Here is a 26,101-nt window from a genome sequence, read left to right on the forward strand (position 1 = left end):
TGGTTAATTAGTCTCTGTTAGAGATACTCTTGCAGCAGTACATAGGCTCAATTCCTTTACCTTCCATTGATACAATTCTCTTTAGTAAGAGAATATTCTGAATTCTTTGTTTTGTTTTATTTTTGCCAGAAAATCAAACGGTAATATTTAAGTTTGTTGCCCCTGTGCATGTGAAATATCAAAAGTAGTTGAAGGGATACACCTGTCAGTTAGCTATCTGCATTTATAATGCTCCTTTCACCTTAATATACAAGATTAAAGGTCATATTATATATGTCCAAAGATGGATCTAAATCTTCTCCCTGTTTTGAAGCCACCTTCTCAAGTGGGATCACCCTTGGTTGTTTTCCAGAGGAAATATTGCCAGGCTATTGTGCCAGGGATTGTTAATCTCTAATTAACTAGATGAATCTTGCAATGATCCTTATGTGTGACAAGACTCAGGCTCAACTTGATCTCTGGTGTGGGTATGGGTCTTCCCCTGACTATGTTCTGCCTCAAGATATTACCTTGGGACAGTTAGCTACACATTTCTGTCAACTGCAACTGCCATAATGAAACACATGGAGAAATTTTACAATAAACTCCTGTAACCTCTGATGGGTTGGGGAACGCAAAATGAGATGTGATGTTTTCCCTTTGATACTCTCCCTGTGAGTCTGTGTGGAGTTTACCCTCCAAAGCTAGTGTTTTATTCCTGACTAATTTTTGTGAGAAATGGCAATTAACTTAAGCAGGATTTTATTTGGAGTATAGTTTAGTCCACCCACTTTAGGAACTGACGGTCAGGGAGGGATTAATCTTTCCAAGATTTGAACAAAATGGGAAATGACCGCTTAGGAAAGAGTACTACAGAAAAGGATCTGGGGGTCATAGTGGATCACAAGCTGAGTCAACAGTGTAACACGTTTGCTTTTTTTTTATTCTTCTTTTCTTTTCTTTTTTTCCCCAACAATCATTCTGGGATGAATTAGCAGGAGTGTTATAAGCAAGACACTTTTGCTCTACTCTGCGCTGATTAGTTCTCATCTGGAGTATTGTGTCCAGTTCTGGGTGCCACATTTCAGGAAAGATGTGGACAGATTGGAGAAAGTCCAGAAAAGAGCAACAAACATTATTTAAAGGTTTAGAAAATATGACCTATGAGGGAAGATTGAAAAAACTCGGTTTGTTTAGTCTGGAGAAGAGAAAACTGAAAGGGGACATGATAACAGTTTTCAAGTACATAAAAGGTTGTTACAAGGAGGAGGGAGAAAATTTGCTTTCCTTAACCTCTGAGGACAGGACAAAAAGCAACGGGCTTAAATTGCAGCAAGGGAGGTTTAGGTTGGACATTAGGAAAAACTTCCTGTCAGGGTAGTTAAGCACTGGAATAAATTGCCTAGAGAGGTTGTAGAATCTCTGTCATTGGAGATTTTTAAGAACAGGTTAGACAAACACCTGTCAGGAATAGCGGTGCTGGAACAATTTGTATAGTGGGGGTGCTGAGAGCCATTGAACCAAACTGTAAACCCTGCATATGATGGAAGCCACTTCAAGCACCTTTCCCTCTCCCCCCTCCCATTAGTTACAGCACCTATGGTCAGGGATAGTCTAGATAATACTTAGTCCTGCCATGAGTCCCAGGGATTGGACTAGATGACCTCTCTAGGTCCCTTCTAGTCCTACAGTTCTATGATAGGAAGTTTCAGACTGGATCAGACTTAAGTCCCATCTAGTTTAGTATCCCATCTCTGACAGTGGCCAGCACCAGATGCTTCAAAGGAAGGTGCAAGCAACCCAACAGTAGGCATCATTGGGATAATCTGCTCCCAGGGGTGCTGGAACAATTTGTATGGTGGGGGTACTGAGAACCATTGAACCAAACTGTAAACCCTGCATATGATGGAAACCACTTCATGCCAGGTGGTGCGGTAGCACCCCTAGTTCCAGCACCTATGTTTGCTCCCCAATAATGTCTCAGCCTGGACTCTGGTAGTTTATAGATTCTCTTAAACCCTGAAGCATGAGGTTTGATGTCCCTTTCAAAAATTTTATCATCATTAAGTATTATAGGTCTGGATCCTTTAGATATCCATACAAATGTCCAGCCCCTTTCTGAATCTTGCTAAATTCGTGTCCTCAATGACATCCTGAGGCAATGAGTACCACAGACTAAATTAAGCATTTTATGAAAAAGTTTGTTCTCATATCAGTTTTGAACCATCTTTAAATTCATTGAATGTCTCCTCGTTCTTGTATTTTTAGACACGGAGGACAGAAGCTCTGGATCTACCAGTACAACCTTAGTCCATGCCAACTACTGCTCATACTTTTTTTTTAAGAGGAAGAATCAGTACCTTTTCTAGTGATACCACAGAGCTGCTTTGAATGGAAAGAGAAAGCTTACGTCTTTTAGTGTGAGAGCCAGTTCAATTAACCATTTCCTCACCATGGCAAAGATTGTTTAAACTTAGCCAAGGCTTTAGCATAGAATCATAGAAATGTAGGACTGGAAGGGACCTCAGTGACTTGGAGAAACATGGTTACATTCCATCTGTGCTTCAAGGGTGAAGCTTACTGTATGCATGTTGGAAAGTAATTGAATCCCCCAACACAGGTGAATTTATCATGCAGATAGGACATATTTTCATTAACAAATGGTATATCTAAAACTTCAGTCTGGCATTTTATTTTTTTCATGCAATAACAGATTGATCATTTTAACATTTAACATTTGTATTTACATTTACCTGATACAGTCCTGGATCAACATATATTTTACTACTCCTCTCTTCCCCCTCCGCCCTCCCCTCCGCCCCCGTAAACTTTGGATAAAATGTGTTGTTTAGAAGAGATCACACAATCATTTTTACTCTTTTCTTTCACTTTTTTTTATTTGTCTGTCTTGTTTCCCTTGCAATTGCTTAGCTACTTTGTGTCTTAAGGGAAAATCTAGTAATCTAGAAAATCTGGTATTTCAGCAACAATTTATTAGGGCTTTTCTGTGTTGCTGTTTGAGGAGTAACATGGTAAAAATTTGGCTACACAACTACTCAAATAGGTGTCACCGAGTCTTTATCTTTTTGTAACACTCTCCTTAATGTTTGAGCAAAATACTCTGTGAACCTACCTGATGTAAGTTAGGGCTTCTCAGGACCGGCTCCAGGGTTTTTGCCGCCCCAAGCGGCGAAAAAAAAAAAAAAAGCCGCGATCGCAATTGGGATCGGCGGCACTCCGGTGGCAGCTCCACCACGCTGCATTCTTCTTCGGCGGGAATTCGGCAGCAGGTGCATCCCTCTGAGAAGGACCCGCTGCCAAACAGCCCGATGTGCCGCCCCCTCCCCTTGGCCGCCTCAAGCACCTGTTTGCTGGGCTGGTGCCTGGAGCTGACCCTGGGGCTTCTCTACACTGGCAAGTCGCAGAAACTAATGTTGACTTGAAAAAATTTACAAAAGCAGAGTCGCCAAAGCGAGTCTACATTTGTTCCCTCTGTTGACAGATTGTGTTCACATTTGGGGCAACATTGTCAACAGCATGAGCAATGCACTGTGGATATGTATCCCATAGTGCCTGGGACACCATCTGTCGCTAGGTGTTGTGGGAAGGCAGAAACGGAGCGCGGCGCATCTGGGATGTGCAAAATGTCCCTTCATGCACCGCTTCATGTCCAAGCCCTCCACTGGTTTCTGGCTTCCTTTTGCACCGTTCTGGCTTTCCTTTTGCACCATTTTTCCAACTGTCAGTCTTTGTAGTGCGCACCAGCATCTGCAGTGAGAGAGGATGGATCCCGCACTATGCGCTGCTAAGTGTCATCAGAACATTGTGCATGGCAGCACAGTTACTCACAAAGTTACTGACAGAGGATGAATCGCAGGCACCTGAGATATGGACGGTAGCAACTTATCAGTGCTTTGTGCACTCACAGAGCAGCTGCATACGGTAGACCGTCGCTTTTGGGCTAGGGAAACAATCACTGATTGGTGAGATCGCATTGTTGTGCAGATGTGGAATGACGACCAGTGGGTACAGAACTTTAGGATGCATAAAGCAACCTTCATGGAGCTATGTGCTGTGCTGGCCCCCGACTTGCGGCGCAAGGACACCCGATTGAGAGCTGCCCTTTTAGTAGAGAAGCGTGTTGCAATCGCTGTGTGGAAGCTGGTGAATCCAGACTGCTACCAGTCAGTTGCAAATCAATTTGGAATGGGGAAGTCCACTGTTTGGGCTGTATTACTCCAAGTGTTCAGGGCAATAAATCACATCCTGCTGTGGAGGACCATGACTCTGGGAAATGTGCATGAAATTTAGTGGATGGCTTTGCAGAGATGGGTTTCCCTAACTGTGGTGGGGCGATTGATGGCACACACATTCTAATTTTAGTGCCAGACCCCTGGCCTCTGAATACATCAATAGGAAGGGATACTTCTCCATGGTGTTGCAGGCGCTTGTGGATCACCGGGGGCATTTCAAGGACATCAGTGCAGGCTGGTCTGGAAAGGTGCATGACGCACGCATCTTCAGGAACAGTGGCCTGTACAGAAAGCTGCAGGCGGGGACTTTCTTTCCAGATCACAAGATCACAGTGGGGGATGTGGAAAATCCCATAGTAATTCTGGGAGACCCGGCTTACCCCTTACAGCCCTGGCTCATGAAACCTTACACAGGGCACCTGGACAGCAGCAAGGAGCATTTTAACAACAGGCTGAGCACATGCTGCATGGAAGCCAATGTGCCTTTGTCCGTTTGTTGCTGGAGGTGTTTAAATGGCAGGCTACACCTTACCAAGATAATATTCCCGTGGTCATAGCCGCATGCTGCACTTTGCATAATCTGTCTGAATCTAATGGTGAAATGTTTGCTCAGGTGTGGAGCACTGAGGCAGAGCGCTTGGCCGGACAGTTTGAACAACCAGCTGCTAGGACTTTCAGAGGAGCCCAAAGAGCTGCTATTAACATCAGAGAGGCTTTGAGGAACCACTTTGACAATGAGAAGCAGTAACACACGTCTGCTTTGGAGTTGTTTCCCTGGTGCATCCATGTACAATTTTGGGGCTCAAGCTCCCTGCAACAAAATGCTTTAGAAGCCTGTTCCCGAGATTGAATTGATTGCTATATGCTGTTTTAGAACACAGAATAAAAATGCTGTACCATTAAATACCTTAGCCTTTATTTATTGTTAAAAAGGGTAAAACCTCACAACAGTCTGTAGCTCCAGCTATCATTGTTCAAGCTGTGAGAGGGGGTGGAGTGATGGGGAAGCTCAGGACTGCTGTGAAGTGAAAAGGAATGTGTGGGCATAGATGGGGGTGGGGTTGGCAAAGAATTGTACATGTGCATGTGCTGCAGTGGAGGTCAACCACGGATCTGCTCAGGCTGCAGCTGTATCAAAGACTTGAGCATCTCTGTCTGATCTTCCATAACTTTTATCATCCGTTCTGTCGCTTGCCTAGCAAATGCTGCATTGGCTTCCCAGCACTCTTTGCGTTCCCTGGTCTGTCTCTCATCGCACTGCAGCACCTCCTGGAACATGTCTTCTTTGCTGCGTCTCGGATTCTTCCTTTTCTGCTGAAACCAGTCGGCAGGGGTGCATGGTGTGTTCCTCAAGGTCTTGGCTGCTGTGGACAACGCACAGAAGAGGGATTGTTACATTCCAGCAAACTATTGAAAAGGGCCTTTTGCAAAGTAGCAATCACTTTCTCACTGACTCTAGGCAGGCACATAGCTCTGCGAGCACCGCAATCATGTTGAGTGTTGGGAATGGGGGGAAGGCGGTTGTGTGTACAGACAAAACAGTCACGGCTTGCAGGGCACTCATTCTAAAATTATCCCACACTTTTTCACAGGCGGCCAACCTGCTGGCTGACTTCTCGCTGCTGTGGGTGAGCAGGGAAATAAGGGCAAAACTACTGCATGCTTGCAGCTTTCATCCCAGTCTATATGCAGATCAGGTATGTGGCACTTTAGTCACAGCTCTAGTGATTGCTAAATGGCATGGTACAGTTTCCTACAATGGGGGAACTAACAAGGCTGAGTCCCTTGGAATCTGCAGCTAGGATTAACAAGTACCTCTTGGAAACTTTCCAGAGCCTCTCTTTGACACCATCGACACCCTGCTTGGCCATGCAGATTAGCTACACAGGACTATGTCCAGCTCACATAAAATACTACCTGCCTCCCACTTTTCAATTCCCTACACAAGCCACAGCAACTTACCCGGCATCTCATCTTCTTCTTGCTCCCTGTAGAGCACTTCTGGAGTGGAGAAAAGTTCCTGGCTGCCTGCCCCACCGGGCGACCCTGCTGGGAGTTCCACATCCTATTCTAGCTCCACTTCTTCATCCAGAATTTCAGCCTCCGGGTTACCTTCTCTTTCTTCTGCCTCCGAAGTATCCACAGGGCTATCGGTGATGGAAGTGAGGTCACCACCAATGATAGAATTCAGCTCCTTATAGAAGCAGCAGGTCTTAGGTGCACCACCGGAGCAATGGTTTGCCTCCCGTGCCTTATGGTATGCCTGCCTCAGCTCCTTTATCTTATCTCTGCACTGCTGCATGTCCCAATCATAGTCCTTTTCGCACAAGCCTTGAGAAATTTGCCCATATATGTCCTGATTCCTATGGGTCAATCGCAGCTGCGACTGAACAGACTCCTCTCCCCATATACTGATCAGATCCAACAGCTCAGTGGTGGTCCAAGCGGGAGCATGTTTGGTGCGATAGCCAGCCATGCTTACCTGGGAAGCCATCTGGGAAGCTCAGATGGGAAGCCAGCAAGCAGGAAATGAGATTTAAAATTCCCGGGGCTTGCAAGAGGGAGGGGCAGGTTGGCTGCAGAGCAGCAGAGTTCAAACCGCTGACCAGAGCAGCAGCATGGGAATTGTGGGACACTTTCTGGAGGCCAATAAAATTGAGAAAAAAGGCGCGTGTCTACACTGGCTGTTTGTTGACAATAAAGGGAGGGGAAAAGACAAAAGTCTCTCGCAAAGGTGGAAGATTTTTGTCACCAAAATTAGACATTTTTTTTCGACGATTGCAGTGTATATGCTATCGCTGTTTTGTCGCCAAAAGGCAGTTTTTGGTTACAAAACTTGCCAGTGTGGACAAGCCCTTAGTAAACTGCTGATAAAGACTTCTGTTGACTTCAGTAGATTTTGGATTGGTCTGTTAGAGTATTTTATACTAGTTAAGCCATTCCTGATCTTAATCAGATCAATGGAAATCTGGATTAAACTCCAATAGATTTTCTCCAGATGTACATCTATGTAACAGAAAGTAGAATTTAGCCCATTATCTGTTTAAGCTCAACCAACTAAAACTGATACACAAATTAGATTATCATTTGAACCCTGCAAACAGAGCCACATAACTATTTTCAGTAGGCCATAGGTTTGGGATTTTCATTTCGTTACATTAGAGAAAATTCTAACTTCATGGTTATATATCCAGAGTAATTGTTACTGGCCCTTTGAAATGAAATATGGGGTCCTACAACCTTGAATTTTATTAACATCAAAAACAGTAGATTCCTTGTCTGCTGCTCCTGGAGTCTTCTGATCATAGACATGCTTGACTATGTTTTCTGTTTTGCTGAGTATTTTAAAAGCCTATTTTTCCCTATCTACCTTACAATTATAACCAGGTCAGGGGACCTGATTATATCATGGCTGTCTCCTGACCTGGATACAACACAGTTGCATTTTGCTAGATAGGACCTTATCAGCATTGCCTAAAGAGATTGCAAGTTCCCTGGGTCAAGGACTATGTCTATCATAAACAAACTAGGAAAATACAACCTAGATGGAGCTACTATAAGCTGGGTGCATAACTGGTTGGAAAATCGTTCTCAGAGAGTAGTTATCAGTGGTTCACAGTCATGCTGGAAGGGCATAATGAGTGGGAACCCGCAGGGATCCGTTCTGGGTCCGGGTCTGTTCAATATTTCATCAATGATTTAGATAATGACATAGAGAATACACATATAAAGTCTGCAGATGATACCAAGCTGGGAGGGGTTGCAAGTGCTTTGGAAGAAAGGATTAAAATTCAAAATGATCTGGACAAACTGGAGAAATGGTCTGAAGTAAATAGGATGAAATTCAGTAAGAACAAATACAAAGTACTCCACTTAGGAAGGCACAATCAGTTGCACACATACAACATGGGAAATGACCGCCAAGGAAGGAGTACTGCGGAAAGGGATCTGGGGGTCATAGTGGATCACAAGCTAAATATGAGTCAACAGTGTAATGCTGTTGCAAAAAAAGCAAACATAATTCTGGGATGTATTAGCAGGAGTATTGTAAGCAAGACACAAGAAGTAAGTCTTCTGCTCTACTCCACACTGATTAGGCCTCAACTGGAGTACTGTGTCCAGTTCTGGGCGCCACATATCCGGAAAGATGTGGACAAATTGGAGAAAGTCCAGAGAAGAGCAACAAAAATGATTAAAACAACAAAGAGTCTGGTGGCACCTTAAAGACTAACAGATTTATTTGGGCATAAGCTTTCGTGAGTAAAAACCTCACTTCTTCGGATGCATAGCATGATGATTTAAAAATGATTAAAGGTCTAGAAAACATGACCTATGAGAGGAGATTGAAAAAATTGGGTTTGTTTAGTCTGGAGAAGAGAAGACTGAGAGTGGACATGATAACAGTTTTCAAGTACATAAAAGGTTGTTACAAGGAAGAGGGAGAAAAATTGTCCTTCTTAACCTCTGAGGATAGGACAAGAAGCAATGGGCTTAAATTGAAGCAAGAGCGGTTTAGGTTGCACATTAGGAAAAACTTCCTAACTGTCCGGGTGATTAAGCACTGGAATAAATTGCCTGGGGAGGTGGTGGAATCTCCATCATTGGGGATTTTAAAGAGCAGGTTGGACAAACCCCTATCAGGGATGATCTAGATAATACTTAGTCCTGCCATGAGTGCAGGGGACTAGACTAGATGACCTCTCGAGGTCCCTTCTAGTTCTATGATTCTATTATTCTATTTCTGTGTGTTCACAGTACCTAGAATGATGGGACCCTGATACTGGCAGGGGCTTTTTGGCAGTACCATAATATAAGTAATAATATGCCTTCCTTATAAAATGGAACTGTAACTGGGTCCCTGTCTCCATCATAACTGTAGTGTAGATAGGCCTTCTTGATCAGTCATCTGGCCAACAGGTTGTTTAGGCTGCGAGCGCGGTCAGACTAAGAATTACACAGGTGAGTTAGAGGAAGTAGGCAGTGACAGTTTAGAATGTTGACCAGAGATCGTGGATTCAAATTGTATCTGGTTATGCTTGGTCCTGAGATGAAAATTGTTAGAGGCAAATTTTAGAAGGAAAGGTATTTCACCCATTGAAATAATATAAGCATAGACAACTGATTAGTCTGACCCTGCTTTTCTTGCACACCCCAAACTTCCCTTTTCTATAATATTTGAATTTTTAACCACACTAGTTAAAATATATTTTAATAAAGCAAAAATAAAAATAAAAATATTTTAACCCTACTAAAATTCCTAAATATGTATAATACGTATAAACTGAACATGGGGAGTTTGCTGTTATAAAAATATTAACTCCTTAGACATTACCTGACATAACCTTCACTTCACTTTACCAGTCATGATGAGTCAGATAATGTAGCAATCCCTAATGCAAAGAAATATTTCTTCAGTCGTATTCAGCACTGTTGTGTTCCCTTCCTATCTTCTGACTGGTATTTTTGCATTTTGTAAAAGTAAGATCCTAATAATAAAAAACTTACAGGGGTCAAGTAAATACAAAACAGTGAGTGAGGAAATCAGTAATAAAATGTATGGGATTTTTATACTATATTTTTTACTGTATTTGCGATTTAATCACAAAATTTATGCATATGGACACAGAGCCAAAATCTGATCTGAGGTACGTTGGTATAAATCTGACCCATTATATGTATGTTACACTAGATCTATGAGACGCTCACTTAGCCAGTGTGTGCTGTCATGAATTTCTGGGATAGATCCTTCTATTGTCTCATCTGAGGTGTCAGGTCAAATAAGCAATATCTCTAAAATAACCCCTCTTTCTTTCATTGGTCTTGTTCACCTCTCTCCATTTTAGGAACAGCATGTGCAAAGGGCTAATTTTCATACCGCCCTGACACAAGTTAAAAAACACCCACATCTTGCTCTTATTATTATAACTATTTGCTTGAGGTAGTGCCCACAATGTGCCAGGAGCTTTCCAGACATTCAAGAAAGGCTGGTTTCTGCCTCAGGAGCTGACAGACTAAGGTAGACACAGGTAAGGGAAAGGAAACATCGAAAAGGATTTCCTAAATATTTAAAAAAGATTCACTACAGACAGCACGAAAAAAACAGTTTTTTATGGGGGACTTAAAAATAGAGAGGGTAGGGTCCTTGTGGGTGAGTTCTGAGAAGTCAGTCAGTGCACAGAGGGGTTGCAGGGAAGAGGATATGGAACCTGGTAAATGGGTAGACATGGGTGGGAACACTGGAGGAGTGGAAAGGGCGATGAAGCTTGATAAAGAAGAATAAGTAGGGCAAGGGAGACTGAAGGAGGTGACCACTAGTTTGAATATGATGCAATAGAAGATGGGGGAACTAGTGATTCAAAGACGGGAGTGACATGAATAATTTGATGGGAAAAGGAGAGGACTTTAGTGGCTACGTTTTGTAAATACTGAACAGGAGCAATATGTGCTTTTGGGAGGTCAGGGATGAAGCTTCTGCTGTCAAGTCAGGATAAAAAAGAGCCTGAATGAGAGATTTCACTGTGAGGATAGAAAGGAAAGGATGGACTTTGGAGATGCTAATAAGGAAGAAGTGTCAGGTCTCTATAAAAGGCAGGCACGCTCTTTTTTGTAAATTCAAAAGTTCTGAGCCATTAAATAATTGGGTTGCAGATGATGTAAAGTACCACAACAATTGATGAAATAAAAGGCATTAGTCCTGTAACTGCCTAATTCATTGCCAGGAACATCCTTGAAGAACGTCTCTGTCTTTGGGAGAGGTGATCTGAAGAGATTTCTCCTTGCTGTCAATTCCACTGGGAAAAGCTCCTAACAATGTTGCACAAGAATATTTCCTCTCAGATTCATTCCTATTTACAGAATGTGCAATACTTTTACTGTGGCATATTAAGTATACCAACCATGTGCTACACACATTACTTCTTATAAGATGTAACATGAAGCCGTTGTTTTTTCTGTGTACTGCTTCCCTACATTATTATTTGTCAGTATCACCATACTGAGTCACCTGTAAAGGTGTTATGTTACCTGTCCGTTGTGTCAGCCAGTGAAACTGCTGGATGGTTGACAATGACTCATTACAAACATGTAAATAGTGAAACTTCTGTCAGTCAGGAATAACTTGATGAAAACAGCCTTTACCTCTGATTATCTGAAACACAAAATAGGTTGTTCTCTACACCAACTAGTATGCAGCAGATCAGGAATTACATTACCATTCCAAGAGAACAGATTTTTATCCTCTTAGTTTTATTTCTTTCCCCACCTTCTTTCCCCTTGTCCACTTGTTTGTTTTATCTGCCTGTTACATCTTGTCTTCTAGGCCCTGATTCTGCAAAGAGAATCAGGTGAGTGCAGGGGTGCATCTTGGTGATTCTCTTTGTAGGATCGAAGCCTTAAATTATAAACTCTTGGAGTAGGAGTTGTCATTTAATGTAGCTTTGTGTAGTGCCTGAGGCCATGGAGATACTGACCTAGTTGAGCCTTCCACATACTACTACAGTAATAATAGATAAAGGAGAAGATTTTCAACAGCACAAATGGCAGCTAGGCGTCCAATTACCATTGTGCACTTGAAAATCTCCCCAAAACTGATTAAGCATTTAGTATGATCAATTGTGCTCCACAATCTTAATTCTACATATACACAAATATTGTGCACTTTTGCTCTCAGATCTTTGGATCTCCACAATTTGGAATAACTTTGGTGCTGGAGAAGCGGTTGGCAGATTCCACACTGATAAATAGCTATTTGGACATTCTCCAGGAAGTGCAGATCACTAGATCTGCATGTGTTCCACATAATGTTTGTTATTGCACAGATGTTTCTTTTGTTCATAGGTTAAAGAGCCATTAAACCAGAGGGCTGATCTGACAGTTTTTACTTATGCAAAATTCCCACTGCAGTCATAGGATTCCCTCTGCAGGAAGAAGAATTGTAGCATTAGGTGCTACCTGGGCACTCTGAGAAGTACTGAGGATCTCCTGTGAGTTGTGGGTTGCTGTCAGCTGACACCGCCTTGTAGAGGGCACTCAGCATCTTGTAAGATCTGATTCAAAAATGGTAAAATAGCTCTGACATGTTTACGGTTGGTGGAGTCTGACCCTACAACACCTTATCAACGTTTCACGGAGAAATCATGGCATGTATGTTGTGAAATGCACTTAATTTTTTAATATTTTTTTTTGCAAATATGGTTTCCCTTCCAAGACACACAAACTAGTCCACTCTATGAACCACTGCCCTGCAAAATTTCATTTAAAAATAATGAAGCAGCTGTGACTTAGAGGAGCTCCAAAAGCATAACTCTTACATCACAAGATCGAAACTTATTTTTTGTAGCAGAGAGCCTCTGGGTACTGCTAACCAGCTTCCACTTTCCACCCTTGTGGTGAGTGAAGTGCTCCCTGTGTAAGTTTCCCCGCCTCACTGGGATATCATGAAGCTGAATTATTGCTTGTAAAGCTCTTTGGGTTCCTTAGATGAAAGGCACTATCAAAGGGTATGGTCGTATTTTCTTTCTAATACAGGGGTGAGTTCTTGACACACACAGAGCGAAGTACTCCTTTCATTTACACACATGCAGTTGCACTGAACCAAACTGACGTGCTCCAGTGTAACTGAGTGAGATGAGAATTTGTCTCCAAGTTCCAGCCCCTCATAAATCTGTATGATCCATTTATAAATCCCTGAAAATGGATTGATAATGGGAAAGACTGAAACTTTTCTTGTTCTCTAGTGACAAATCACAGTTTTTAAAGTATGGCATACATCAGGTACATTTCCCTTCTTATGCTTCCATAAGGTGTTTGGCTCGGCACCACGTGATATTTTGATTAAAAATCTAGACTGATATAAAATGAGCATGGTATACATTAAATGGATTAAAAGCTGGCTCACTGGTAGGTCTCAAAATGTAACTGTAAATGGGGAATTATCATTGAGTTGATGTGTTTCTAGTTTTCTTCAGGGAATGGTTCTTGGTCCTACACTATTTAAGATGTTTAACAAAGACCTGGAAAGAAACAGAAAATCATCACTGATAAAGTTTACAGATGACACAAAAATTGGGGGAAGAGAACAGGTCACTGATAAAGTGTGATCTGTATCGCTTGGTTAACAGGAAGGAAACAATATGCATTTTAATATGGGTAAATGTATATATCTAGGAACAAAGAATGTAGCCATATTTACAGGATGGGGGACTCTATCCTAGGAAGCAGTGACTCTGAAAATGATATTGGCATTCATCGTGGATCATCAGCTGAGTATGAGTTCCCAATGAAATGCTGGGGCCGAAAGGGCTAATGCAGTCTTGGAATACATAAACAGCGGAATCTTGAGTAGGAATAGAGAGGTGATTTTACCTCTGTATTTGACACTGATGCAACTGCTGCTGGAATACTGTGACTAGTTCTGTTGTCCACATGTCAAGAAGGATGTTGATAAATTAGAGAGGGTTCAGAGAAGAGCCATGAGAATGATTAAAGGATTAGAAAACATGCCTTATAGTGATTAGACTCAAAGATAGGGTGATCAGATGTCCTGATTTTATAGGGACAGTCTTGATTTTTGGCTCTTTATCTTATATAGGCTCCTAATACCATCCCCCCGCCTCGTCCCGATTTTTCATATTTGCTGTCTGGTCCCCCTACTCAAAGAGCTCAATCAATTTAGCTTAACACAGAGAAGGGTAAGGAGTGACTTGATTACAGTCATAAGTACCTACATGGGGAACAAATATTTGATGATGGGCTCTTCAATCTAGCAGATAACAGTGTAACATGATCCAGTGGCTAGAAATTGAAGCTAGACAAATTCAGACTGGAAATAAGGCAAAAAAAATTTAACATTGAGGGTAATTAACCCCGTTGGAACAACTTACCAAGGGTCATGGTGGATTCTGCATCACAGGCAATATTTAAATCAAGATTGGATTGTTTTTTTAAAGATATCCAATAGGAAATATTTTGGGGAAGTTCTATGGCTTGTGTTATACAGAAGGTCAGACCAGATCATCACAGTGGTCCCTTCTGGCCTTAAAAAGAACAGGAGTATTTGTGGCACCTTAGAGACTAACAAATTTATTTGAGCATAAGCTTTCATGGGCTACAGCCCACTTCATCAGATGCATAGAATGGAACATGTAGTAAGAAATATATATTCATACAGAGAACATGAAAAGGTGGAAGTAGCCATACCAACTGTAAGAGGCTAATTAATGAAGATGAGCTATTATCAGCAGGAGAAAAAAAACTTTTCTAGTGATAATCAAGATGGCCCATTTTAGACAGTTGACAAGAAGGTGTGAGGATACTTAACATGGGGAAATAGATTCAATATGTGTAATGACCCAGCCACTCCCAGTCTCTATTCAAACCCAAGTTAATGGTATCTAGTTTGCATATTAATTCAAGCTCAGCAGTTTCTACTTGGAGTCTGTTTCTGAAGCTTTTCTGTTGCAAAATTGCCACCTTTAAGTCTGTTACTGAGTGACCAGAGAGGTTGAAGTGTTCTCCTACTGGTTTTTGAATGTTATGATTCCTGATGTCAGATTTGTGTCCATTTATTCTTTTGCGTAGAGACTGTCCAGTTTGGCCAATGTACATGGCAGAAGGGCATTGCTGGCACATAATGGCATATATCACATTGGTAGATGTGCAGGTGAATGAGCCCCTGATGGCGTGGCTAATGTGATTAGGTCCTATGATGGTGTCATTTGAATAAATATGTGGTCAGAGTTGGCATTGGGCTTTGTTGCAAGGATAGGTTCCTGGGTTAGTGTTTTTGTTGTGTGGTGTGTGGTTGCTGGTGAGTATTTGCTTCAGGTTGGGGGGCTGTCTGTAAAAGAGGACTGGTCTGTCTCCCAAGATCTGTGACAGTGAGGGATCATCTTTCAGGATAGGTTGTATATCTTTGATGATGCGCTGGAGAGGTTTTAGTTGGGGGCTGAAAGTGACGGCTAGTGGCGTTCTGTTACTTTCTTTGTTGGGCCTGTCCTGTAGTAGGTGACTTCTGGGTACTCTTCTGGCTCTGTCCATTTGTTTCTTTCACTTCAGCAGGTGGGTATTGTAGTTTTAAGAATGCTTGATAGAGATCTTGTAGGTGTTTGTCTCTGTCTGAGGGATTGGAGCAAATACGGTTGTCTCTTAGAGCTTGGCTCTAGACAATGGATCATGTGGTGTGTCCTGGATGGAAGCTGGAGGCATGTAGGTAAATATAGCAGTCAGTAGGTTTCTGGTATACGGTGGTGTTTATGTGACCATCACTTATTAGCACAGTAGTGCCCAGGAAATGTGTGGACTGGTCTAGGCTGAGGTTGATGGTGGGATGGAAATTGTTGAAATCATGGTAGAATTCCTCAAGGGCTTCTTTTCCATGGGACCAAATGATGAAGATATTGTCAATGTAGAACAAGTAGAGTAGGGGTGTTAGGGGATGAGAGATAAGGAAGCGTAGTTCTAAGTCAGCCATAAAAATGTTGGCATACCGTGGGGCTATCCGGATACCCATAGCAGTGCCACTGACTTGAAGGTATATATGGTCCCCAAATGTGAAATAGTTGTGGGTGAGAACAAAGTCACAAAGTTCAGCCACCAGGTTTGCTGTGACATTATCGGGGATACTGTTCCTGATACCTTGTAGTCCATCTTTGTGTGGAATGTTGGTGTAGAGGGCTTCTACATCCATAGTGGCCAGGATGGTGTTTTCTGGAAGATCACAGATGGATTGTAGTTTCCTCAGGAAGTCAGTGGTTTCTTGAAGATAGCTGGGAGTGCTGGTAGCGTAGGGCCTGAGGAGAGAGTCCACATAGCCAGACAATCCTCCTGTTAGGGTGCCAATGCCTGTGATGATGGGGCGTCCAGGGTTTCCAGATTTAGGGATCTTGGGTAGCAAATAGAATACCCCTGGTCGGGCTTCTAGGCATGTGTCTGTACAAATCTGTTTCTGTGCTTTTTCAGGGAGTTTCTTGAGCAGATGGTGCAGTTTCTTTTGGTAACCCTCAGTATGATCAGAGAGTAATGGCCTGTAGAATGTGGAGTTAGAGAGCAGCCTAGCAGCCTCTCATTCATATTCCAACCTATTCATGATGACGACAGCACCTTCTTTGTCAGCCTTTTTGATTATGATGTCAGAGTTGTTCCTGTTCCTGAAGCGTCGTGTTCAGCATGGCTGAGGTTATGGGGCAAGTGATGCTGCTTTTCCACAATTTCAGCCTGTGCACGTTGATGGAAGCAATCAATGTAGAAGTCCAGTCTGTTGTTTTGGCCTTCAGGAAGAGTCCACGCAGAATCCTTCTGTTTGTAGTATTGGTGGGAAGGATTCTGTGGGTTAGTATGTTGTTCAGAGGTGTGTTGGAAATATTCTTTGAGTCGGAGACATTGAAAGTAGGATTCCAGGTCACTGCAGAACTACATCATGTTCGTGGGCTTGGAGGGACAAAAGGGGAGGCCCCGAGATAGGACAGACTCTTCTGTCGGGCTAAGAGTATAGCTGGAAAGATTAACAATATTGTTGAGTGGGTTAAGGGAACTACTGTTGTGGCTCCTTGTGGCATGTAGCAGTTTAGATAGTTTAGTGTCTTTTTCCTTTGTAGAGAAGCAAAGTTTGTATTGTAAATGGCTTGTCTAGTTTTTGTAAAGTCTATCCATGAGGAAGTTTGTGTGGAAGGTTGTTTTTTTATGAGAGTATCCAGTTTTGAGAGCTCATTCTTAATCTTTCCCTGTTTGCTGTATAGGATGTTGATCAGGTGGTTTCGCAGTTTATTTGAGAGTGTGTGGCACAATCTCTCGGCATAGTCTGTGTGATATGTAGATTGTAAGGGATTTTTTACCTGTAATCCTTTTGGTATGATGTCCATCTGTTTGCATTTGGAAAGGAAGATGATGTCTGTCTGTTTCTGTACGAGTTTTTTCATGAAGTTGATGGATTTCCACTCCATACGGCTAAATTCAGTGCCTTGCATAATGACAGGTTTCAGAGTACCAGCCGTGTTAGTCTGTATCCACAAAAAGAACAGGAGTACTGGTGGCACTTTAGAGACTAACACATTTATTTGCGCATAAACTTTTGTGAGCTACAGCCCACTTCATCAGATGCATAGAATGGAACATATAGTAAGAAATATATATACATACAGAGAACATGAAAAGGTGGAAGTAGCCATACCAACTGTAAGAGGCTAATTAATGAAGATGAGCTATTATCAGCAGGAGAAAAAAAACTTTTCTAGTGATAATCAAGTTGGCCCATTTTAGACAGTTGACAAGAAGGTGTGAGGATACTTAACATGGGGAAATAGATTCAATATGTGTAATGACCCAGCCACTCCCAGTGCCTATTCAAACCCAAGTTAATGGTATCTAGTTTACATATTAATTCAAGCTCTCAGGCATAACAAATATAATATTCAGATGTCCTAGTCTGTGTAGTCCATATCAATCCATTTGTGCAAAGTTTCCTGCAGGGAGAGGAGGTTGACACTAGATCTTAGGATGGGACCTTGGCTACAATTTTATTATTATTATTATTTATATTATGGTAGTGTCTGGAGACCTCAGCTAAGATCAGGAACCCATTGTTCTGGGAACTATACAAACACATGGTAAGAGACAGATCTTGTTCCAAAGAGATTAGAATCTAAAATCCCAATCCTGTAAACACTTACACACACGCTTATCTTTACTCCTGAGAGTAGCTCCATTTAAGTCAATGGTACAGCTCCCATATACAAAGTTACTCACATACTTATGTTTTTGTAGGATGAGGGCAAAAAAATAGACAAGACGGGATGGGAAAAGGTTGTAGTATTATCCTCATTTTACAGATGGGGAACTGAAGCAGAGACATTAAGGTTCCAGTCCTGCAAACAGTTATGCATGCTCTTAATATTAAGTGTGTGAGTAATTCCATTGAATCAATGGGGCCCTGGATTGAAATTCAGGAGATATGGGTTCAATACCTAACTCTGCTATACATTTTATGCATGACCTTGGACAAGTCATTTAAGTTCTGATCCTGCAAATATTTGATGCATGTGTTTATCTGAACGGTACCCATGTCCTTACAGTTTGACTGATTGGGCTGTTAGTATAAGGACCATCCTTCCTCTCTAACCTCAACTATGGCCACACTACTCAGAGGCTGAATTTGAATTGGTAGTGTGTGCTAGCCCACCTGTATAATTACTATAGGACACTGAAAATAATACATAATTGGAGATTTTGAAGAATGTACAGCAGGTCAGTTTCTGATGTATGTCAGTGTAACTCCTGAATAATTCTAAGGACACCAGAGGAGTTATTTTAGATTCACACTGGGTTAATCTGGATCAGAACCTGGCCCACTTTGTCTATGTCGCTCACTTGTATACGCTTTATAATACCCTTGCTAAATTCTATTTGCCAGGGTTGCATTTTTATTTGCTGGCCAAGTAAAATATCATCACAGCAAGGGCAGGTGAGTTGCTTTTATGCCTAACTTTCAGGATGGTTTTTCCACAGTGCGTTAATTTCGTTTATTTTACCACACGTGGTCACTGGGTACCCATCCCCGTGGTATCTGGGCACTTTCACAAGGCTTAAGTTCAAGATCCAGAGAGGCTAACCACCCCTGGGGAAAAAGTCAGTGTTGTGCATCCCATCCTGCAGCGCATGAAGGGTTAACAGGTGGGTCAAGGAGAAGCCCCGTCCCGCTGGGCAGCGTCCTGGCGCAGCAGTGCAGAAGAGGCTCGGTGAGAAAAGAGGGTGTTGCCCTCCTCTGACAGCCTCCGCGAGTCTCCTGCGCTCTTCGGGGCTGCTGGGCTCGCCTTAAAATGAATCGCTTTGCAGGGCGCGGGGGAGCTTAGCGGGAGCGAGATGCCCGCTGGAGCTGGCCGGCTGCAGTCATGTTGCATTGGAATGAGGAAGTGGAGTGGAGAGGGGAGGGACCGAGAGCGGAGCTGCCTCCTGCCGCGGCTCTGCTGCGAGGAGGAGCCGCAGCACATGGAGCTGGAGAGGACTGGGAGAACTGTCTGCAGCCAGCCCCGGCCAGAGCAGGTACCGTACTGCCGAGCCGCAGCGCTCCAGGGGGGCAGCTGCTGAGTGTGGCAGGGCATATCTCGTCTGGCATTGCCTTGCTGCTCGCCCTGTGCCGCCCTTTGCCTTTTCCCGGGCTGCGAGTAGCCTGGGTTGACACCTGTCTGAGCGCTTTGCTGTGCTGCAAACTTTTTTTTTTTTTTGGGAGGGGGTTAGGGGAGGAGAGGACAAAGTTTGCTGAGGAGAGGGGGCAAGTGGTGAGTGTGGATGGTGCGAATGGTGGGGAGCTAACTTTTCTGCTTAGGGCAGGAGGAGATCCCGGCTAATGTTTGTTAGGGGCCAGCGCTGATGTCCTATCCTGGTGGTCTTGCGTTCTGGGATCATAGGATGGTCACAAGCAGCGGACAAGGAGGAAATTTGTCATTTACAGCTGCCCAGATAAGGATGGGCTGTTTCTTTCGTAGTGCTTTAGCAATGCATATTTGTTTGTTTGCACTATTGTTCTATATTTGCTCTGTTAAAAGCGGATCAGGTTTTTGGCCAGGGATACCTCTTTAGAAACAGGTAGCTTTAGATGAGATCCCGAGGAGTCAGTGGGACTCCTCTATGTGTATAGTGTAAACTCCAGAGAAATACACAAGAAAACTTCAGACTAATACAAGGAAGGCTCGCTTGTTATTTTTTATTTTAAAGAAATAGGGAACAGTGTGAGTTGAGTAATTTCAGGAAGTTGTGAAAGAAAACTGGGAGATTACAGAGGCTAAACAAGCTGGTTTTCTCTCTCTCTTTCTCTCTCTTTCTCTTATTTTTTAAATGAATGTTACCAATGTTCCTTCTTATCCTGACTACGCATGATAGTAGGAAATAAATGTATTGAAATGTAGGTTGCACAAAAGAGCCAAGATACTTTTGAATTATTCCCTAAAGTTTTTAGAAATAGGCAAAACCCGTGAGATATTTTAAAACAATTATTCGTTATTTTTAAAAAAACATCAGGAGGGTGAGGAAAGTAAGGGGGCCATAAAAACATAATCCCCTCTCAGGAGCACGCTTCAGTGTCTGTGAATCACCTCCAGCATCTAAGTTCATTCAAAGCCCAAGTTCAAGTATGTTGCCCCTGTAAATTACAGAAAGAAGGCAGTGGGGGGTTGCATAACCCACCAGGGACTTGTGAGATGAGCAGAATACATTTATTTGGAGATCTGGCTATAAGGAAGGAACTATCTTCATTGTTTTCTTCATTGTGGCATAGGCTCTGTCAGTTGAATATTTGTTCTTTCTCACCACACAGCACAACTTGTTATTTCCACAAGTGACTGTTTTGCCCTGTAGTTTCTTTCAAAAAATTAGTATAGAAACAACTTCACACTTCAGATGTCATTTATAAGGAAGCTTCTAATTTTGTTTTTGTTTTTTTTAATTTAAGAAATGTCTTACTTTTGGACAATGTTCTACAAAGTACAGCAAGGCTGTCCTGCATTGTACAAAGCATCCTCTTAGGCTTTTGAGAGTTAAGATCCATGATAGTATTGTGGTTATTGTCTGTTTACAGATAACTCTTAAAACTACTATCCTAATACAGTTTATAATCTCAAACCCTTAGTATGAAACCGGTGTTTTGTAGAATGTAACAGTTTTTAAGATGGCACGGTCTACTGATCAAGCATAGCAAATAATTTGAGGGGAAAATAATGTAATTTTTTTGAAATGTATAAATGAGTGTGCTAGGTATTTACCCACATTAATGGAACTGGAATTTTCAGAAGGGCAAGGGTAAAGATGGAGAACAGAAACAAGACTGAGGACTCTCCAATTCTGTTTTGTCCATAGGACAGTTTTTAACATGTCAATAGTTGGATATTACATAGGTTGTATCCAGATGCATCCACTGTTTTACAATCCTAGGGAAAAACACCAAAAGAGTAGCCTACAAGAGAGATTTTGTTTCATGTGTTCATGACTACTTTCCACCTTTGCAAGTTTTGTAACTATTGGTTCATTTTAAAAGTAAAAGAAAACTAAGAGCCAGATTCTGCAAGCTCCTACATACACATGCATTAACATCAATGGACTGCTCACGTGGATTGTAACTCATGCAGGATTACACCCTAAATAAATTGGACACAATAAACAATCATTAAAATATAAAGATGAAAAGTTAAACTATTACATTTAACCCCCACTCCCCTGCCCAAAACCTGTCCAAATAATCTAAAAGGTTTGGCTTGCATCAGTTAAAACAAGGAAATTACATGAGTTAGGTTGCCACTCTCAACTTGCCCTCAACTTCCCTCTTTATGCCCTAGTATTTCAGGGATCTGCTAATGTGAGGAGTTCGTGAAGCACTTCTGCTGCAGTGTCTAGACAAAATGTGAATTAAGGATGGAGTGGCAGTCTCAAATTGAAATTTCATTGCCTCTGTTGATTTTACAAGCCACTTGTAGTCTCACTTCTTTTTTAAAATAATTTTCGTTTTTTTTTTTTATGTAGACAAATTAAGAAAAAGATGGGAAAAAATCCATTACTACAGTATTGTAGATGAGCTTACTTTAGGCCTGGGATTTCTGCTCATGGGGCTGATATGGATTGCACCACAATGTCCAACACTTCTTGAAAAGTAGTTACTTCTTTCATGTTGGAGCTGCTTTTCGAATATAAATTATCCATTTACATGATTTGTTTCGTTTTTAAATCATGAGTGTGTGACAAAAAGAGAAATATGTTCATTTAAGACCCATATCTATGTTCATAAAATTGGAAAGGAAAAAAAAAACATAACAACACTTGATCCTGCATTGAGCACTTGAACTTTTAGTCTGAAGCAAACTTGAATGCCCAAGTGCTAAATCCCTATCCTCTCAAAGAGCTGCTCATGGACACAAGAAATTGGATGAAAACCCTGTGCACCCAGAGTCTCTGCTGACATACTCTCCTTTTAGAAACCACAGTCCTCATTAGCAGAACTGGGTGGGGGAAGACTCGGCTAGCTTGTGGAGATCTATACTTCGCTATGTATGCGATCCTTCCTTGTTCTAGTGATATCTAGTCCCAGAGATGGTGCCAGGTTTAAAAGTCTTGTAATAAATATTAACTTTTGGGCATCTTGGAATTGTGTTAGCTTTTTATTGGTAACATTTAGTTAAATATTTCTTTTCTACCAAGTGTTGTAAATGAAAATGTAAATATAAATATAAAATTATAATTAAAGTTAAAATTCAAAATCTAAGAACCCACTTTTTGAGTGAAATCCAGACTCTGTTGAAGTCACTGGGAGTTTGGCATGGTCTTTAATGAAGCCAGGATTTCACCTCTCATGCATTAATATCTGGAGTCAGGACCTATCTTGAATATTTTTCTTCCAGAGGAGCTGCTTTGGAGACACAGGCATAGTGTGAAATTTTGGAAACAGGGCACATTTACTCCAGAATTAACTGTTGTTATCTGATGTTGAAGGGCACAGCACATGAATTACATGGTTTAAATGCTTGCCTGTTTCCACTATATGCACATAATAACTGCAGAAACTTAAATGTTTTTCTTTGGTGCATTATTTATCCCATATAATGTTTTGCTGAGTGGCCACATATCCTGAAGAACACTAAGTAAGTTACGGTGACCAGATGTCCCGATTTTATAGGGACATTCCCGATATTTGGGCCTTTGTCTTATATAGGCGCCTATTACCCCCCACCCCATCCCGATTTTTCACACTTGCTGTCTGGACTCCCTAAAGTAAGTTGAAGCATTTTGTAGCATGTGCAGAAACTGCAGTGGAGCTAAAGACCTGTCATACATCTGATATAGCCTAGGTGGCATGTCAAATACCATTGCTAACTTTGGACACAGATTGGTGGAATGCTTCGTTGTGCAAGTGTGCGTATGATATTCATGCAACGTGCAGCATGATAACAAAATGCAGCAATCTCCATTCCAATATTAGTAAAGCAGTTTTTTATTCTGTTGTGGGCTTCAAAAGACTAAAACCTGGTTCACCCGTTACTTCCACCGAGTAGCTACACTAATGTCAAGTGTGAGAGGAGAATAAACCTGTGGTGTTTTAAAATAGTGGTAGAAGATTGTATCTATATTGCTCATCAAATAAATTTGATAACTCAAAAATGATGCCACAAACCTTTCGAGATATATTTGTATTTGAACTGAGAGGTACTTCTTATACCAACTGCACATTCCAGAGGTAAGGAAAATGCTTTGAACAACACAAAGCACCGAATAAATTATATGTCCTATGTTGGCAGTTTGTGCTTGGAAACTTTTTTAAAAAATCCAGTAGGTGTTAAAGTCACTGATCCAGCCCAATCCTGTATCTCTTTGGTAGGCAAAACTTCCACTGAAGACTTCAGCGGGAGTCTCATATTTATAAGGACTACTGCACTGGGCTCAAGGGTTAATTTTATTGTCAGGTTTTCATATTGTTCATCAATGTACTTGAATGCATTTTGAAGTCACAATTTTTCCTGCTACACAGTGTAGGAGAATTAAACCAAATTGAAAATAAATAGCAACGTTTTGGGCAGATTTTAATATTGGGAACTTTAGAAGACAAGTTAGCAGCAAGTGCTGATGTGCTGCTAATATTTTAAGGTGTTCCCACAAAATTTCTGTTCTTAGGCTGTGACAAAACCCTGTGTTCCAGGGAAGCATGTGATCATACAGAGGGAGGGGTTGTGAATCTAATCATTTTCCATTTTATAATCTCCCCTTAAACGGGGAGGAGGCAACACCACTGGACAGCTAAACTAATATTAAGTGCATTTTGCTGGAACTGTTTAGAAAAATATGGGGTATATGTTGTGTCACTTGAAATGTGGACAATGAATACACTTAAAAAAAAAAAAAAAGGCTGCCTGGGTGTTTGATCCTCTGGGAAACATACTGAAAATCCCTGCCACTTGGTGAAGTAGCCCAAAGACAAAAACACTTGCTCATCTCAAGTGTTTTTATGAGCCCCAAAGAATCATTTGCCTGTGGCAGGGAAGATTTAGCAGTATCCAGAAAGGTGTGTGAACCCTGTCAGAGGCAAGGAAATTACCCCAAAACCACCCTTCAGTTTGGTGGTGAATTTTAACAAGGGGATGCGCCAAGCCCCCTCCAGCACTTTATGAATAACTATACTGTCATATCTCCCAAGTGGCTATGCATCGGAAGTGATTACGGAGGGCAAATTGCCATTACCAAGGTCAGTTTGACTTGCTCTCCTCAATCCTACATGTGTGAGTCATTATGATTAAAGTCAGTAGGAGTTTTACATGTGGATCGGGTCCTAAATTTGGACAGAACTGAGAATTTTTGCAGAGAGAGGAATAGATTGTGGTGCATCTTAAAAAAAAAGCAAAAAACAAACAAACAAACAAACCCCCACAACACCCATAAACCACACCTTTTTCCCCTAAGCCATGCCCTCTTTTGTGCTCTGAGTGTTTCAACATGAAGAGGCTGTGGAATGTGTAGTGATTGATACTACTTTGAGCTGAATAGACTGTAACCAAGTCAAATTGTACCTGTTGAGTGCTAATCTAGGCCCCAAATCTGTAGATTGATGTCTATTCTTAACTTTACTCAGAGAGTCATCACATTGGGAAGTTGTGTGTGTTAGTGCAGGATTGGCGGCTTACCTTGTGAGTGTGCTTCAATACAACAGAATGCTTTTATATTGCATTTTTCCAAGAGGCATTTCAGGGTGATTTAAATAAAATATAATCTAAAATATTAATGATTTTAAAAGCAATGGGAAGCATCTGTTCCTTTAGCTTAATAAGATATATTTTTAATAAAACGTTTAAAACATTCTATTCCCCTGTTGATGTTTCATTAGCCTTCTCAGTAAAGGAGACACTGAGTGACTGATAGATTGTAACCACGAAACTGACTACATACAGTAGATCAGACCCACAGTTAAAACAATGAAGTGACAGCCGTGTAAAACTGGAATAATCAATAGTGGATTGGGTCCAAAGTATTGCAAAACACAACGTAACCAAAAGAAAGAAATAGAGGGGAAAAAAATCTGTTAATTTATTTCAGTTATAGTAATTTTAGGAGTATCTAAACTGTATCTAGGAAAAAAATACACCCACATATAAGATACTGTTCCAACCTAATAATGCCACTTTAGAATCTTAAATTGTGAAGAGAAATTAGGAAGTAATTCCACAATCATGGGTATAGGTACTAAATCCCTTTGTCGTTTGGACAAACCAAATGGACAAAGACTGCTGATTCTTATTTCAATATATGTCCTGGGGTATTTGGCAATAAAAGTTCCATCAAATATAAAAATGTCCCTTTCTCTCAACTGTTTTGCTAGATTTGCTGTAATAAACGTCTCTGTGTTTTTAAAGTAATACATAAAAATTCAGTTCTGCATGGGATGTTCCCCCTGACTTGAGAGGCAGGGTGCAAGAATGTCCTAGAGCAGAATTGGGCTCTTGGATAGTGTGCTTTGTTCTTAGGTAGAATCAGTGCCTTAATTTACACTCCTGACTTTTTTAGTCAGTTTGTTTATTTGATGGAGGTGTGAGTCTCTTCTGTATGATGGTGATTTTATTTGGCTTAATGAAGAAAGGAGTCAGAGTTCAATGAATTACTAAAGCATGGCCTCAATTAGGAAAATTGTCTCTTTATTTTTCTCATTGTGCAAAGCAATTTTTTTTTAATGAATCGGGTTGCAATCTAAAAATTTGGAAGATCCTTTTTAATTTTTGCCTTGGTTCAGGTATGGATATCTGAAAAGTGCAAGAATTTGTATACAGAGTGAATAAAAAGGGAAGATATGTATTCCTTCCCTTCATAATATACTGCAATAGAGATACAACTGAAATCTAATAGAAAGCTAGTAA

General features: G+C 41.4%; 1 protein-coding gene across 10 annotated transcripts in view; it reads left to right on the top strand.

Annotated features, from left to right (window-relative positions):
• The window catches only part of IKZF1 (IKAROS family zinc finger 1), a 162,804-nt gene that overhangs the window by 46,777 nt on the left and 89,926 nt on the right, over window positions 1-26,101 (top strand). For 2 of the 10 annotated variants that reach the window (XM_065583923.1, XM_065583924.1), the window contains exon 1: window positions 18,986-19,265. The exons of 1 other annotated variant lie outside the window; for it this stretch is intronic. In XM_065583923.1, coding sequence (XP_065439995.1) covers window positions 19,115-19,265 — 151 coding nt within the window. In that variant the 5' untranslated portion in view covers window positions 18,986-19,114. Of the gene's footprint in view, window positions 1-18,984; window positions 19,266-26,101 lie in introns of those variants that run through there. 7 more of the 10 variants (XM_005278540.4, XM_005278541.4, XM_005278544.4 and 4 more) reach the window with 5 other exon arrangements.

The sequence above is a fragment of the Chrysemys picta genome, chromosome 2, assembly GCF_011386835.1.
Source record: "Chrysemys picta bellii isolate R12L10 chromosome 2, ASM1138683v2, whole genome shotgun sequence".
Lineage (NCBI taxonomy): Eukaryota > Metazoa > Chordata > Testudines > Emydidae > Chrysemys > Chrysemys picta.